At 38.6% G+C, this 15,343-nt stretch overlaps 1 protein-coding gene across 2 annotated transcripts; it reads right to left on the reverse strand.

Moving 5' to 3' along the window:
• Positions 1 to 639: 639 nt before the first annotated feature.
• LOC140160665 (RING finger protein 150-like) lies at positions 640 to 14,410 on the reverse strand. 2 transcript variants are annotated; one of them, XM_072183940.1, is made up of 7 exons: positions 13,600 to 14,410; positions 9,389 to 9,636; positions 7,165 to 7,236; positions 5,778 to 5,854; positions 4,125 to 4,221; positions 3,158 to 3,440; positions 640 to 2,333 (listed from the first exon to the last, which is right to left on the reverse strand). In XM_072183940.1, exons 1-7 carry the CDS (start codon positions 14,183 to 14,185, stop codon positions 2,245 to 2,247), a joined length of 1,452 nt encoding a protein of 483 aa, XP_072040041.1. In that variant the 5' UTR covers positions 14,186 to 14,410; the 3' UTR covers positions 640 to 2,244. The 2 variants fall into 2 exon arrangements, with proteins under 2 accessions (XP_072040041.1, XP_072040040.1); XM_072183939.1 differs by having other exon boundaries at positions 642 to 2,333; positions 3,158 to 3,443; positions 13,600 to 14,409.
• Positions 14,411 to 15,343: the final 933 nt, after the last annotated feature.

Genomic DNA, 15,343 nt, shown 5'->3' on the forward strand with positions numbered 1-15,343 from the left:
CAATGGAGTGCACATTACATGTAAGTAACATTGGTATCACATTATCTTATATATTTACATTCTTTGGTAAATCGGTGGGTCAAAATCACAGGACAAGTTCGAACAGTGAACACTCTTTGGTGGTGAATTACTCATAACTGCACACTGAAGTTCCTTAAAGCTCCTTCATTTTTTTACAAGTAGTTGTCCAATAGATTATACACAAAACATTTAGTTTATGTTTATAATAGGGCTAGTCCATTTGAAATATGGCATATCTTTGTGGAAGACCTGCCGATTGGCCAAAATGAATATTGTGTCCAATTTTGAACCAATCAAGGAGGGTATAAATAAGATCATCTGTAAATGCAAGTTTGACCATAAATAGTTTAAAGCCCAATCATAATTGGCAATTGAAATAAGCATATTCAAGTTATCAACCAATCAGAAAAGCTGTTAGATGACCAGTAGTGTCCAGGGGGTTAACAAAAGTCTTCCACTATAAGTCTTCCACATTTGGAGTATGTTTTTCAAATGGAATTGACTGGGTTAAGGGTACTACACTTCTGCCCAATTTTGTGCCTATTTTTGCATTTTTCTCAAAAATTATAGCGCATTGGTGACAAGTACGATATGTATATTATAGGGGCAAGGACTACAACTACTGCACTGGAAACTTTATTTCAGCACAGACAACAGTTGTGGAGTTACAGTCAAAAATGAGGGAAAACCATTATTTGATCAATAAATAAATAACTACTTGCCTTGAGTTGCTGAATTTTCAGTGCAGTAGTTGCAGTGCTTGCCCCTATAATATACATATCTTACTTGTCACCAATGTGCTATAATTTTTGAGAAAAATGCAAAAATAGGCACAAAATTTGCCAGGGGTGTAGTACCCCCTTAATTATTTTGAAACCCATACTCCTTCTGTTGAAAAATAGTTACTGGTATTTGACAATTGGTGCATTTTCAAAAGCTGTAATGAAACCGATCAATTGAAATCCACTAATCAAGCTTGCTTGCCCGTTATGAGCCTGTGTCATCAATCGCAAGTGCCCGTACTGGCATGACAGAGTGGTTTATTCAACTGTTCATTTGTGAATCATGCTTATCCCAACATTAATGGAAGCAGAAGGGATAGACCGTCTTGAATGGCAGGCATGGAGCGATCAATATTACCTGGTGATCGTTGCCGGTCACTACATGGTCACACTATGCAATTTATCTCTGTGTGCTCCCGTTAATTTGCAACTTTTGAAAATACACCAAAATTCATTTATTGGTATAAATCTTTGTCAGTTTCGAGCCTTTTTGATGTGGTATCAAATTGGAGTCAACAAGTTTATGCACCGTATCAATAAAATTTTCAAACATGACCAGGTTTAGATTTATGTCGGTTCACTGGAGTGAGGACTTTCTTTTTGTATTGTGTTTATTATAGTCAATCTATTCACTCGGTCGGACATCTGGGAACATTGTCCCCTTCGTCCCCTTTGCACAAGCGCGCGCATAGCAACCAGCTCGAGAAAGGGAACTGCACATGCGTACACTGGTTTTACAAGGCTATTTCCCCTTTGTGACGTCAGCCCGACCGAGAGAATATGGAATTTTTTCACATTTTATGTAAAAACTCAACTGAAAAATGAAAATTGATCACATCCAGTTGGATCTTATACAGTTGGAGCCATATTTGGTTGGATTTTTATAAAAATCCTCAAATAGGGGGGGGGGGTTAAATAGCATAGCCCCTTTCCCGGCATACAAGTCAAGTCCAATGTGCAGAACAAACTAAAATTGTACAATAGTGAGAAGACAAAATTTTATAAATACAAAAGGTAGGATACTATGGGCTATCCCAGTTGAAATCCACACATCCCCTATGCAAGACATGACCTTAATCTTCCACACAGGGAGTGCAAATTTCAAATGGAATTACCTGAATGGGTGACTCCATTTGAAATCTACACCCCCTTATGTGGGAGATTGAAGTCGTTTCTTTCATAAGGGGATGTATGGATATCAACTGGAATATCCCTATGTGTCATACTGTGGGCAGGGTCTTAGCTAGCCAGCTACCTGTCTGCCCGTCATTTTGGACGGGCAGTTTGCTCTTGGGACGAGCAAGATTAATGCCTTTGACAGATGCTAAATTCCAAAAATAATGCTTGTTCCAAGTTTTGGTGAAATCGCCAAAGGCACTTGTCAAATCGTAGCCAAGACCCTGTGGGAGGGCACTATACTTTGTACGGCAGGAAGCTTTTGTTATACTGTTGTCGGTCCAACGTGAGTAACCTGGGGACTGTTACACCGCTCATGCATCTCAACTGTTGTTGTAACTGGTGGTAAAATACCTGGAAGAAATAAAGAGTAAAAATTTATGTAAATGAGCTACCAAATTAGCATATTTTGAAAAAAAAAATGGAAATTGAAGACCACCAATTGCCACCCCTCCACCAAATCACATCACTATACACCTTACCAGTTCCGAGAAATTTCACTTGCAACCTCGGACGGGTGGACAAACAGACGGAATGACCAGAATTTGAGAAATTCTGCACAAATTTTACTAAAAATAAATGCACTTTTTCCAGTTTTTTGGAGAACATTTTGAAAAATACCTCTACTAGTTCACTTTAATAATCTACACCTCTAATCTAATCCTAGATTAAGTAGAAGCCCTAAAAAACATACCAAATAAAAAAAACCAACAGCTACAATTGCTGTCAGGAAAGTTTGGCACTAGCCCATGCGTGCTCACTGTTTATCGCATAAAAAGAACAATGTTTCATAGCTGTTAATGACATGATTCAGCCAATCAGAACCCTGCTTCAGGGCATGCAAAATGGCAAAACTAACTAACTGCAAACTTGTATGTGTTGATGAAGTAGAGGTCCATGGTAACTAAGCAATTCAAACCAGCACCACGTATTGAAAGCCATTATATGTGTTTTGCTCCAGATGCCCTCATATTTTCTTGAATTTCTACTTTTTGCATGATTGTAATGCCCAATGGTGTACAAAAATACCATGTGAAAGACTAAGCCTAAAGTACTTTAATTACATTAAAACTTTTATTAAAAGGTTATTAGGAGAATGTTGATTCTGTTCACAAGGCAGCCATTTGGATGTTAACCTTAGTACAGGCTATTAACAGATAGCTGCTTTGTGCTCTTACCTTCGGAACTTGACGAACCACTACGGCTCCCATCCGACCCACTACTCTCTGATCTTCCATCCTCTGATACTGCAACAACACGTACACCACCTCGTTCTGCCGAAGTCGGCGGCTGATGACGAGGATTACGCAGCATCCGTATGGATTCTACTTGTACTTCGCGTGGCCTAGAATCGTGCTCGCTAGAATCGTGATCTGCTGCAGTGGCATTGAATATGATCTGACCAATGTCGAACACGTAGAGTGGTCCTTCCTCTGCAGGTCCTGGACATATGGAAAGGTGCTGCTGTAAAACAAAAGGAAAAAAGAGTTTCCAAATAAAATCCAAATATCCTTTGAACTTTGTTGTTGTTGTTTTAAGGTTGGTCTTAAACTTGGAATTATGCAAAATTTTGTGCTGCTAAATCATTGGTCTATACATGTACATGATAAAATTAAGTATACATATTTAGAATGGCAAACACTTGATAACAAATCCATCTGTGATGTCAAATTTGGGTAAAATGCCCCCAAACCAAGAAGATAATGACGGTGAGCTGTTCACTGTTCAGGTTATAAATACTAAATATTATATAAGTAAACATGGACATTTGGGATCCAGGGATCCAAATGGGTACACAAAACACACCAAAATAACATTTGGCTTTCCCAATATAACCACCCCTTAGAAAAGGGTTGTATTACAGCCATAATAGTCCAAAACTAATATGGTTTTGTAGACTCCTAACCGGAGCGATTTTACCTTTCTGATGTTGATTAAGATACTTTTTGCATCGATCGGAGATCGATGCAAGAAGTATATTAATCAACATTGGAAACAATAAGATCGTCCGGTGTCGGAGTTTGACCAACCTTAATTTTTTGGTATATTTATAATGTTTACACATGTCCCAACTTACACCTAACTGAATTCATTGTAGGACAACAAAGCAAGTTTGAATTAAAGTCACAATTATGCAACCCTTACCTGGTAGCCTAGTGCTTTTAATATGTTAAGTTTACACATCGGACATGTCCTGTGTTCTATCAGCCATTGATCTACGCAGTTTTTATGATAATAATGTCTGCAAAGAAACATACAAAATAATTTAGACAATGGCCACTATGTACACAAAAAAAGGATTCAAAATCATCTACCACATTCACATTTCATGATTATGCATCAGGTCACAGCGGGCTATTCCAGTTGAAAATTTGAAATGCCACACCCCCATATTTGGAAGACATGAGTTTAATCTTCCACACCTGGAAGGCTTGGTGCCCTCTCTTCAGCGGGTGGGGGGGGCATCTCCGACCAAACTCCCCAAAGGGTGTAAGGAAAATTACCACTTTTTACAAATGTAGGCGGGCCAAAAAGGGATGCATTCCAAATTTCAGAACATATCTTTAAATCGGTCAACATCAACATTATTTATGCAAGTTGTTAAGAGTAACAAATAGGCAGAGTAAAATATATTTCTACCCATATCACATTTCCATCCAATCACATTAAGGGGGTACTACACCCCTGGCAAATTTTTGGCCTATTTTTGCATTTTTCTAAAATTATAACACATTGGTGACAAGTTAGATATGTATATTATAGGGGCAAGGACTACAACTACTGTACTGAAAATTCAGCAACTCAAAGCAAGTAGTTATTGATTTATTGATCAAATATTGGGTTTCCCTCATTTTTGACTGTAACTCCACAACTGTTGTCTGTGCTAAAATAAAATTTCCAGTGCAGTAGCTGTAGTCCTTGCCCCTATAATATACATATCTTACTTATCCCCAATGCGCTATAATTTTGGAGAAAACTGCAAAAATAGGCACAAAATTGGGTAGGGGTGTAGTACCCCCTTTACCCTATGAGAACTACCTGCCGATTGGCCAAAATGAATATTGTGTCCAATTTTGAACCAATCAAGAAGGTTATTATAAGATCATCTGCAAATGCAAGTTTGACCATAAATAGTTTAGAGCCTAGTCATAATTGGCAATTGAAATGAGCATTTCAAGTTATCAACCAATCAGAAATGCTGTTAGATGACCAGTACATTGTAGTGTTCAGGGGGATAAAACTATTCCTGTCAAAACATTTATTTCCTCTGCGCATGTGTAAAAAAATTTTTGTAAAAATAAAAACAGTCATGATGACCTTACTGTACACCATGTAACTGTACAAATACAGAGTAAAGTTGTGGATGTACAATGAATGTCAGTATTACAACTTGGGACTGGCTTCGTCAACATTAATTAACGATTCACGAAAATACACACACACATGACAATCATAAAACAATATCAACAAGCGTGGCTGTGCATGTGCATTAGATTCAGGGGAACCTTGCCGAACATTGCACTGACTAAATAGAGTAAAACTTGTGCTTATTAAGAAAAGATTGATATGAAGTACACTCGTTTCGAGTAAGTTTTTTTAATAGATTTGTTTAAGCTCCCTGCTTGATCCGGCACTTGGACTTGTCTTTTTTACTCAAACCAAGTGTTAAAACAAAAAAAGGCCTAAACATCTTCAATATCAGGGTGGCCACATCCCACAGGGGTGCAAGAGGGGGGAAAGACTTCTCACAGAGCAGGGGGGCTTCACCACTGCCACTCAACACTATATTATACTTACTTGCAAGGTAATATTCTAATACAATCCGATGATGTGTACGTCTCTAAGCAAATTGGACAAAATTCATCAGAGAGCTCCTGATCAAGAAACAAAAACAAATCAAACTTGTTTAGAGGGTATGTAAGAAATATATTTGGTTTCACCTGTGTACACTACCATACGCCATACTTAAATGCCCCTTCCAAGCAGTTGCTAAGTTACTGATTAAACAATTACTGATACCAACAGCATTACCATACATGTATTGTTACAGAGTACCCAGTTACCCGCTACAGGCTTATTAAGTCACAGCATAGACCCTCCCTCGGGTCCATGGAGAACGACTGGTAATGTAGATTACATAGCATTAAAAATCAACCCAATACATGGACCCTCCCAGTCTGTAAGCAATTTGACTTCCAATTCCCACAAAATGCTGGGAGTTCACTTTTACGGATTTGGAGTCACACAATCTTTCTATATACCACGTCCATGTTTTCACTACATTAACGTTTGTGTAAGCGACTAAAACAACGATATTGTATCCGACCAATCAACGCAGCTTGGCAGCGCGGGAATATTTGAAAAGGCTTCCTAGCTAAATAATGTGCAAACATTTGCAAACCGCACGCGATAATATACGCAATATGGACAATAGGCCTAAGTCCGAGTCGAGTGGTTGCCTTTTATTATTGCGCGTACCATGGGTCTATCAGACGCGTGCTCAATACCTCTCAGTTGTTGACAAGCAATGACAAGTGTCCCATCCGATCTTGCATCACATCCCGCGGCATAGCTTTGTGCTACCATATTTGAACTGGGGCGGGGCTTTGGTAATTGATATCAGAATCACCGGGCTTCGTTGAACGAATATTTGGAAGTGAAATCTCTAACACTTTGGAACAGTCTCGGCGTGGGGAGCGGTCACTGAATTTTAGCGTTCAATATAGGAGGTGTGATCAGTGTAGTGGCATCAATTTGAGCTAATTTGTGTAGAGAGAGGAATTGGTTTTGGGCTGTGTATTTAGAATGGGGGGGGGGCGGGGTGAAGGACTATGGCATATTTTGGTAGGCTATTATGTATCGTTCCATTATCCAGGCCGGCCCTAACCGAGACTGTGGGACAGTCTAGTCACAGCATTACTAAGTTACAGAGTACCCAGTTACCCGCTACAGAGTTACTACGTTACAGAATTAACAACTTACAGAGTATTGACTTGAATAATGTAGAGTTACTGATTTATAGAGTTACTGATTTTCAGAGTTACTGATTTACAGAGTTTCTGATTTACAGAGTTACTTTTTGAAGAGTAACTGGTTTGCAAAGTTATTGATTTACAGAGTTACTGACTTGCATATTTACTGATTTACAGAGTTACTAAGTTACAGATTTACAGAGATTCCTTACCTCATCCCCATCTCGTAGAGTCCGTGATGGAAGTTTGGTTATAGCTTTTTTGGCTGCTCTTCCCAAACGTTTCTGGAATAAGAAGATACAAAAAAAATTAAAATAAATTATGAACAATCTCCATCTCCCCCACCAGGGTCTTAGCCAGAAATCAGAAACCACCCGTCCAATCTATACCAAAATTTGAACCTCGAATATAAAACAACTTGTCTATACCCATGGAAGGGTTACTGGGTTCATATCCTGATTTGGTCTTTACCTGTCACTTTGAATTAGTCGGAAGTTCATCTGTTTTAGAGCCATGTCCCCCACCCTTGCATAGGATATTGACTGAGAAACCCAACATTGGGGCTTCTCTGATCACTAGACTCATCACCACATGTTCTGAGACTGCCCCTCCCCTCTGATCGCGAAATGTTTATTAGTGACTGCTGCCAGCCGAGATTCACAGGCACATCTAGCACAGCTCAGAGAGGGCAGGTGAAAACCATTTTCACATTTTATTTTCAACATGACAATTTTATTGAGGACATTTTGTTTTTAACATGGCACATTTATTGAGGGCTCATATCAAGGCTCAGAATCTGAGCTAATTGCATGATGATAAGCATGGGATCATTGTACAGATACAGACACAACTTGGCAGTGGTGTAAATTTCTTTTTGACATTGGGGGAGATGGGGTTGGAAATTTGTTTTGGAAGTATAGTGAATCCAGCACCTTTTGATCATGATTTTTATGCGCGCGAAGCGTGCAAAAATTTCTGCTATTTTGAAGCTAAAATTTGCACTTTTAGGGCTAAAATGGGCAAATATGAGGTTAATTTGGTCAAAAACCCATATTCAGGCATCAACATTGGGAGGATGATTGTATGGACCATTCCCCCTGGCAAAATATTTGCCCCCCCGGATCTACACCTATGCAACTTGGTAACACTAAATGATTTTATTTAGAAGTCCAATTAAATATGGAACTATGTTGCATGTGCTCCAGTCTAATATAAACAATAATCATGCCCTCATTACAGAATCCCATTCATACATTGTAAAAGAAAATTCAGTGAAATGTAACATTCTCAGGGCTGCCAAAAAATTTCAGAAAGAAACGCAGGTCAAATAATCAAAAAGTCACCCAATTTTTCTCTTAACCATTGATTTCTACAGAACAGGAAAGTACGGTACTGGAAGTTGCGGGAGCCAATGTTGAAAAGTCGCCCAATTTTTTTCTTAACCATTGGTTTCTATGGGACAGGAAAGTGTCAGGGAAGATTTTCAAATTTGCCCAATTGGGCTTCCAAAAACAGGTTTTGCAACCCTGAACATTCTTAAACTTTCAACTCTGTCTCAACCCCCATGGTCATCATGCGAAGCAACCAGGAATTGACAATGTTTAGGACTCTTGATCAATCACATACAGTACCATTAGCAGGCGTGGGTGTGGGAGGGGGTGTCCAACATCCCCCACGCAAATCCTGTATGGATTGAGACATTTAAATGAAAACATCATGTCTAGGGGTCAGTACAATAAAACCTGCAATAGCTGCCGTGTTATATTTTAAATGCATTGCAGAAATTGCCAAATGTGTAAAGCCCGGGTGTGAAGAGCAGCTTTTGCAGATAGGGCCTTCTCTGTGTCTTACAGTCTGTGTTATACCTCTTACTTGTGCAATAGCTAATTTTACCCCCTATTTTGCGCGAAATCAAGGAAAATCTGCACCCAAATACCTCCCCTATTTTTATCATTTTGAGGACGCATTTTTATTTCACCACCTTATCACGAGGAATTGAGGACATGTTTTCCGAAACAAATACCCATATTTTTACCATTTCTCTTGAATTTTGCCCCCTATTTCATGGGGAAATGAGGACAAAAAAATACCCTATCAATTTTTGTGTTGAACTACTAAAAATACGGACAGAAAAAATACAAAAAACGAAAAGTGTAGCGGTAAAACGCGGACGAAAGTCCTAAAAATACACCCTATTTTTCATTTCAAGGACAATTTTGCTCCAAAACACCCCTAATTTGGACAATCGCAAGCAATTTTGTCCTTGAAAATTCCGCAGATATTTCTTGAAAAGTACCCCTAATTGGAACTAATTGGTACACATCGTCAGTGAAGACTGAACACACTGGGGTGTTATACTTTTCATATGATAGGATTCATATGTTTAGTATTAGTATGGAGAGAGTATCAAATGTCTATGGGGCAGCTATGTCTTACCTGTGTTCTACCTCTTGCCTGTGCGTAACGAAATCTCTGAATATAATAGAACACTAGCCAGGCAAGTGAGATTGTCATCAGCACGATGAAAGAAACGCGAAACAAATAACACCAAGACTTTTTGACCTGGATTCTTTGGATTACTCTGCTGCCAATACTGATCTCCATCGTGACATTGGTGCCATTGTCCACTAATTCTGCTAGGTGACGTCCATCTTCAGATTTAATTACAATTACCGGTATATGACCTGCGGGTATTAAAGACAATCAAATATGGTCATGAATTTATCATTCTAATTATGTACCGTACCGGTATCTGTAGTTTCCAATTTTGAGAAAAAAAATTGAGATTTGGCCATTTGCGACAAAAATGACCACTTTGGTGTGACAAAATTTATATGGTCTGAATGGTTCTTACAATTTACATGCTCCTTAACTATTTAATCTGAGAGGATGACTCATTTAAAGGTGGGTGATCAAATTTTTTCATATTCTGTTTTCTATCTTACATTGAGGCCTACATGTACGGTACCATTAAATCCGTTTCCACTGCACCTGCGGTTTTGATAAAGAATTAGCAAAAATGTGTACATTTGAAAACCATCTATTTTTGCAAGCAGCGGACTGCTGAATTTGTTCCACGGTGAAACAAAATTTAGGTTTGTTAAAATGAACGAAAATAAAATACCGGGGTACCTAAAAAGCAGGGGCATAGCCAGCTTCTTGGTGGGGGGGCAAAATAAAATTTCAGGGGCACAGCTAAAAAAAATTGCAGTTACAACATGCAATTTTTGTTTTTAGAGAGACAGTACATGCCTTCGAGCTTCCCAAAAAGGCCTTAATGGGACAATGTGCGCGTGTGGCGCGCAAACATTTTGAATTTGACACTATTTTTGTCCATGATTTTGATGAAAATGGCTTTATTGTGACAATGTGCACACGCAGCCCGCAAAAATTTTGTATTTTAAACTATTTTGGCCCATGATCGGGATGAATTTTGTTGGAAAAGGGGCTCCTTGTCCTTTTTCTTTTCCTTTGGTCAGAGGGGCACTTCTTTTTTCTTTCATTTTTTGTCAGGGGGGCAGTCTGCTCCCCTAGCCCTAACCCCCACCTCCGCTGGCTACGCTACTGCTAAAAGGACCTAATTTTGCCTGGAATCAAGGACTCGAAGCAGAGTCCTTGCCCCCTACCCTGATTTTGATAGATTTGGACACTGCTTTGGACTCAAGCCTTGAATTCGGCTGGTCGGCCGGCATGACATAACCTGCTTGCGAATGATTGCTTCATTGCATTGGTTGTTTTGATATGTTTTTGATTCAGCTGTTCCATCTTGTGCCCTCATGATACAAAGGTGACATTGGTATTTACTGTGTGGAGAAAATTGGCTGGAACTGAAATGCACACCCCTTTAGTGTGATTGGTGAGCAAATTCAAAGCTAGACTTCTCGACTCTTGAGTAAGTCCAATTTTCTTGGTCGCGATTATTTTGTTCTGATACGTTAGAGCGACACTGCTCCGAATTGACTTGAATTCAACTCCCAGTGGTGCTGCCACCGCGGCAAAGCAGTGGAGTGATCGATATCGGCTTGCCGCTGGTCACCGCTAGCGTTTTTGGTGCGACTGCGCAGTGAAGCAAAATCATCTTCAGAGTGGCAAAGCAGCAAGTGGCAGGAAAGTATGAAACCAGCATAAAGACCAAAAAAAATTGTTTGGGACCCTATAGTTGTCAAATTTTGCAGATTGGGGTCCAACTGGACCCCATAATATTTGGACCTACATTTTCTAGCAGGAACCCTGGTCTGTCAATGGGACAAAATCCCTAAGGCCCTTTACAATTAATTCTTAGTTTCCTGTTTCCCACCCACATCCAAAGTAGAGAATTGCAAAATATTTAATTATTTTATTTTTATTTTGGATTTTCTCTTTTAAAATAACTTAAATGACTTCCATTTGATACTTTATGACTTTGATCATATCAACTATAATGATGAATAAACAAAGAACATAACTGTACCATTACTTATGTATAAAATCAAACATAGTCGTAAAATAATTAAATGCATGTTCCTAGTCAAAACGGGTTGATGTAGGTTGCGACTGCTTGTTTAAAAATAAAAGAATATAATAGATAAATTAAGGCCCTTTGCACTTGATTATTACTAGTTTCCTGTTATTAGTGTTAAAGATTTTAAAAAAGGGACAAGGTGACTTTTAATTATTAATTATCTTTTATTTTCTTTATTTAGTTTGAACTATTACAAGCAACTATTGAGTCATTTTGACTAGAGCGGGCACTTAATTATTTCACAACAATATTTGATTTTATAAATAAGTGAAGGTGGAGTTGTACTCTTTTGTTCATTCATCATTTATTGTTGATATTATTAAAGTCAGAAAATGGCAAGTAGAAGTAGTTGAAAGTTATTTTAAAGGAGAAAATTAGAAATAAAAATAAAATAATTAATTATTTTGAGATTTTCAATTTTGGATGCGGGCGGTCAACAGGAAAATCAAGTGGCCGAGTGGTTAAGGCGTTGCGCTGCCGGCCGGGAGATACGATCGACGAGGGTTCGAGCCTTGGGCTTGCCTTAGGTGAAAATTCTCTTCCCTCCCAAAAGTTCCTATATGGTCGGGAATCCTTCAATTAAGTTCAGTTATTTAATTTCAGAATTTAATTTCAGAATTTCTTCTCGCCCCCATACACTGCTTAGCACGTGCAGATATAGGTAGCGTATGTGCTTCATCCGTGATTCGGAAGTCACATAAAGCCGTTGGTCCCGTGTACAGGAAGAGTCAAACCCTGTGCACGTTAAGTTAAGTGTCAGAGCTATTCGAAAAGAGAAGGGGGACCATCCCCAGGCATTGAGTTTTGCAATGTGACAGGTGTGCTGTAAATCGCACGCCTGGATAACCCGAGGTGTGCTTTTAGGTGTGCTGCAAATCGCACACCTAAATAAACCAAGGTGTGCTTTTATCAAAACTGGTGTATGACTATGATTTCATTTTCAGCTAAAACTTAGCAATTGTGACAACATACATGTACTTTTTTTAAATGGCCATGGTAAAAGCTCTGGGGTAATGAATGGTGTATACTGCATAGATGTCCCTGGACTTTGGACTTATTGCTAGTGTCATTTGTAATTTTTTTTTTTTAATTAGTTTTTTTTTTGGATTTAGAATGTCCCTAGAATGTCCTGGAACTTCAGAATGTCCCTGGAATTTTTTTTTAATTTAAAAAAAAATTACAAAAAGATTTTAAAAAATTATAAATTCTTGTTTAAAATAGGCAAATTTGTAAATTATGTTCACATAATAATCTATGAATGATTTTAAAATGCATTTGTTTTGTATGCTTCTTTACTTCATAAATAGGTTGTAATGTGAACATCAATTATAAATTTGCCTATTTTGAACATGAATTTATAATTTTTTAAATCTTTTGTAATTTTTTTCAAGTTTAAAAAAAAATTAAAAATATTTCCAAGGACATTTTTAAGTTCCAGGGACATTCTAAATAAAAATTAAAAACTTAAAAAAAAAAAATTAAAAAATTTTTTTTTTTTTTTTTTTAGGTGTGCGAAAAATCGCACCCCTCGGCGTATTTTCAGGCGTGCGGCGTGCGGATCGCACTCGCACGCCTTAAAACTCAATCCCTGCATCCCCGGTTCTGATATCGGCAATCAATCCTAGGTTCCAGGATCGTGCATAGGTAAGAAAAAAACTGCACGTTAAGCCTGTGCGACAATACTCAATTTGAGGTATGCACGTATAGGAAGAAAAAGAAGAATTAATAATTCACCTCATCCCTTGTTTTCAACCATGAAACAGGAAACTAAGAATCAATTGTGAAGGGTCTAATGGTTTGTACAGGGCCTTTCAGTTCCAATATTCTCCTCATAGAAAACACACCAATTTGCTTTTAATTTTGTAATTATTGGGAGTTTATTGACTTTGTTCCCCTGATAAGCAAACTTTTTGAATTGTTTCACCAAGAGGTATTTATTTTATGACATATTTATTTGATTTCCCCCATGAGAGCAACAGCAAGTGTCCCCTTCGTGTCCAAGCCAGGGGCAGCGTACGATGGAACAGCCGAATCCCAGCAAAAAACAACCAATGAGATGAACCGATCTATCACGGGTGCCATCATGACGACCGACTGAATTGTCCCTTTTCAGTGCACAAATCTATTTTCTCCACAAATTTCATACCTCTATCATGTCTATTTGTGATTGTTGCTATCTCTGTCCCCGGTTGATCATTATAAATTACAACAGCGGATGCATTTAATTTTTGGGCAAATTCAATCTTCTGCTTTTCCGTACAATTTCCACGTTTCATGAGAGCTATCCATGACATGAGTTTATTACGTTCATCGCGGGGTACATCTTTCCTCGTGTACGGTACACAACCTGATGCTTTGCTATGTAGAAGAAATCCTTTCGAACTGCTTATTGGGCCCTCCCCAAAACGTCCATATTCCTCATGTATTTCAGTAGTTACATTTCCGGGAATCGGAGGATTGTAAGTAAGCGTTACTTTGGCGTAAGTCCACGTATCTGAACTTTGGAAGTCACAAGAAACTGGTGGAAGAAAGATATTTAGTAAAAGAAATATAGTCTGCAACCAGAATATCTTAGAGCCAGTTCTCCGCATCAAAATCTGTGCACACGACCTATTCATATCCTTCCATTGCGTACATGTACTTCTGCTACTACGTGACAGATGTGCGTGTACATCTTCATCAAGACGTAAGCTTAGACAACCGCACCCAGCAGCGTGTAAAATATCTGTCATTTTTCAAGATGTAAACAAAGCATGAAATTAATATTTCATGGATACCAGTTCTGATTTGAGTTCACACAATCAGTGTATCATTAAGTTATTTCATTGTCACTTCGGAAAGGAAAATACATTGGTTTTTCTGCATGTAGATTTCGCTATGTTTTATACATTTCTCCATAGGATAACAACATCACATCGATATATTTTTCACATCACAACAGTGAGTAATGGCGGCAGTACTAAACTCTTCCACTCATAGCGATTTCAACTCCCCGCTGTTCCTCATTTGCACTGTTTCATTGATACCTCTAGCGAACACTTGCATTGCTTGTAAAGGAGATTATTTAATTGGCAAATTTTCCACACGGCTGACATTACTTTAACTCCAATGCGTAACATTTTGCCATAGGCCAAGAAAAAAGTTGTGTTACCCTCCCCGGCCCCGACCAACCCCAATTTTGACGAGTAAGATTTTTTTTACTGTACAATTTAAAATGAATAGGCCTAAGTTTTATTCAGATTTCTTTTGACAGCTTAACCATCGCGTAGGCCTATACGAACGAAATACAAACGAATAATTGTGAAAAATTTACACCTAAAATATCTACAAAATTAAGGACTTGAAAATATTCAATTGGTCAAAATTGCAACTACAATAAAATTTTCACATGTGGGCGAGGTGGCCTAGTGGTCTAAGGCGCTGGACCATTAGGGAGAGTTGAGCGAGGGGTCCGTGGTTCGAAACCCCATCCTGCCCGATCCTTGTTGCTCACTCTAAATAGTTCCAATAGGTCGGAAATATCATAATCATAAGCTCTTTCAGTCTAGTAGAATATAATTGTGATATTTCTCCTCGTTCCCATCCACCGTGTAGAATGTGCAGGTGTACACGGTGGGTGCCCGGCGTCTCGTGGTTCGAATGGTCATGTAAAATGGCGGTTCCGTGTGTCAGACGAGTCAACCTGAGCACGTAAAAAGTTGCAAGCCTTATCGAAAAGAGTAGGGGGATCATCCCGGGCTTGTTACCTGCACCCTCCCTAGGTCCCAGGGCAGTAGTAGTTGTGATTACAGTGATTGTAGTAGATTAGTTGTGTTAATAGTAATTGTGAAATGGTGATATATAGATAGATGTTAAAAAGTACACTGCTTACTCAGTGGTGCGCCTGAAAA

The sequence above is a fragment of the Amphiura filiformis genome, chromosome 9 (assembly GCF_039555335.1).
Source record: "Amphiura filiformis chromosome 9, Afil_fr2py, whole genome shotgun sequence".
Lineage (NCBI taxonomy): Eukaryota > Metazoa > Echinodermata > Ophiuroidea > Amphilepidida > Amphiuridae > Amphiura > Amphiura filiformis.

Excerpts from the sequence above, each read along its gene's own strand:
- LOC140160665 (XM_072183939.1), bottom strand. The coding sequence starts at position 14,185 with ATGACAGATATTTTACACGCTGCTGGGTGCGGTTGTCTAAGCTTACGT. Across the intron at positions 5,855-7,164 it reads CTCTACGAGATGGGGATGAG|GAGCTCTCTGATGAATTTTG; the intron begins GTAAGGAATCTC and ends TTTCTTGATCAG. Across the intron at positions 3,444-4,124 it reads TAAAAGCACTAGGCTACCAG|CAGCACCTTTCCATATGTCC; the intron begins GTAAGGGTTGCA and ends TTTGTTTTACAG.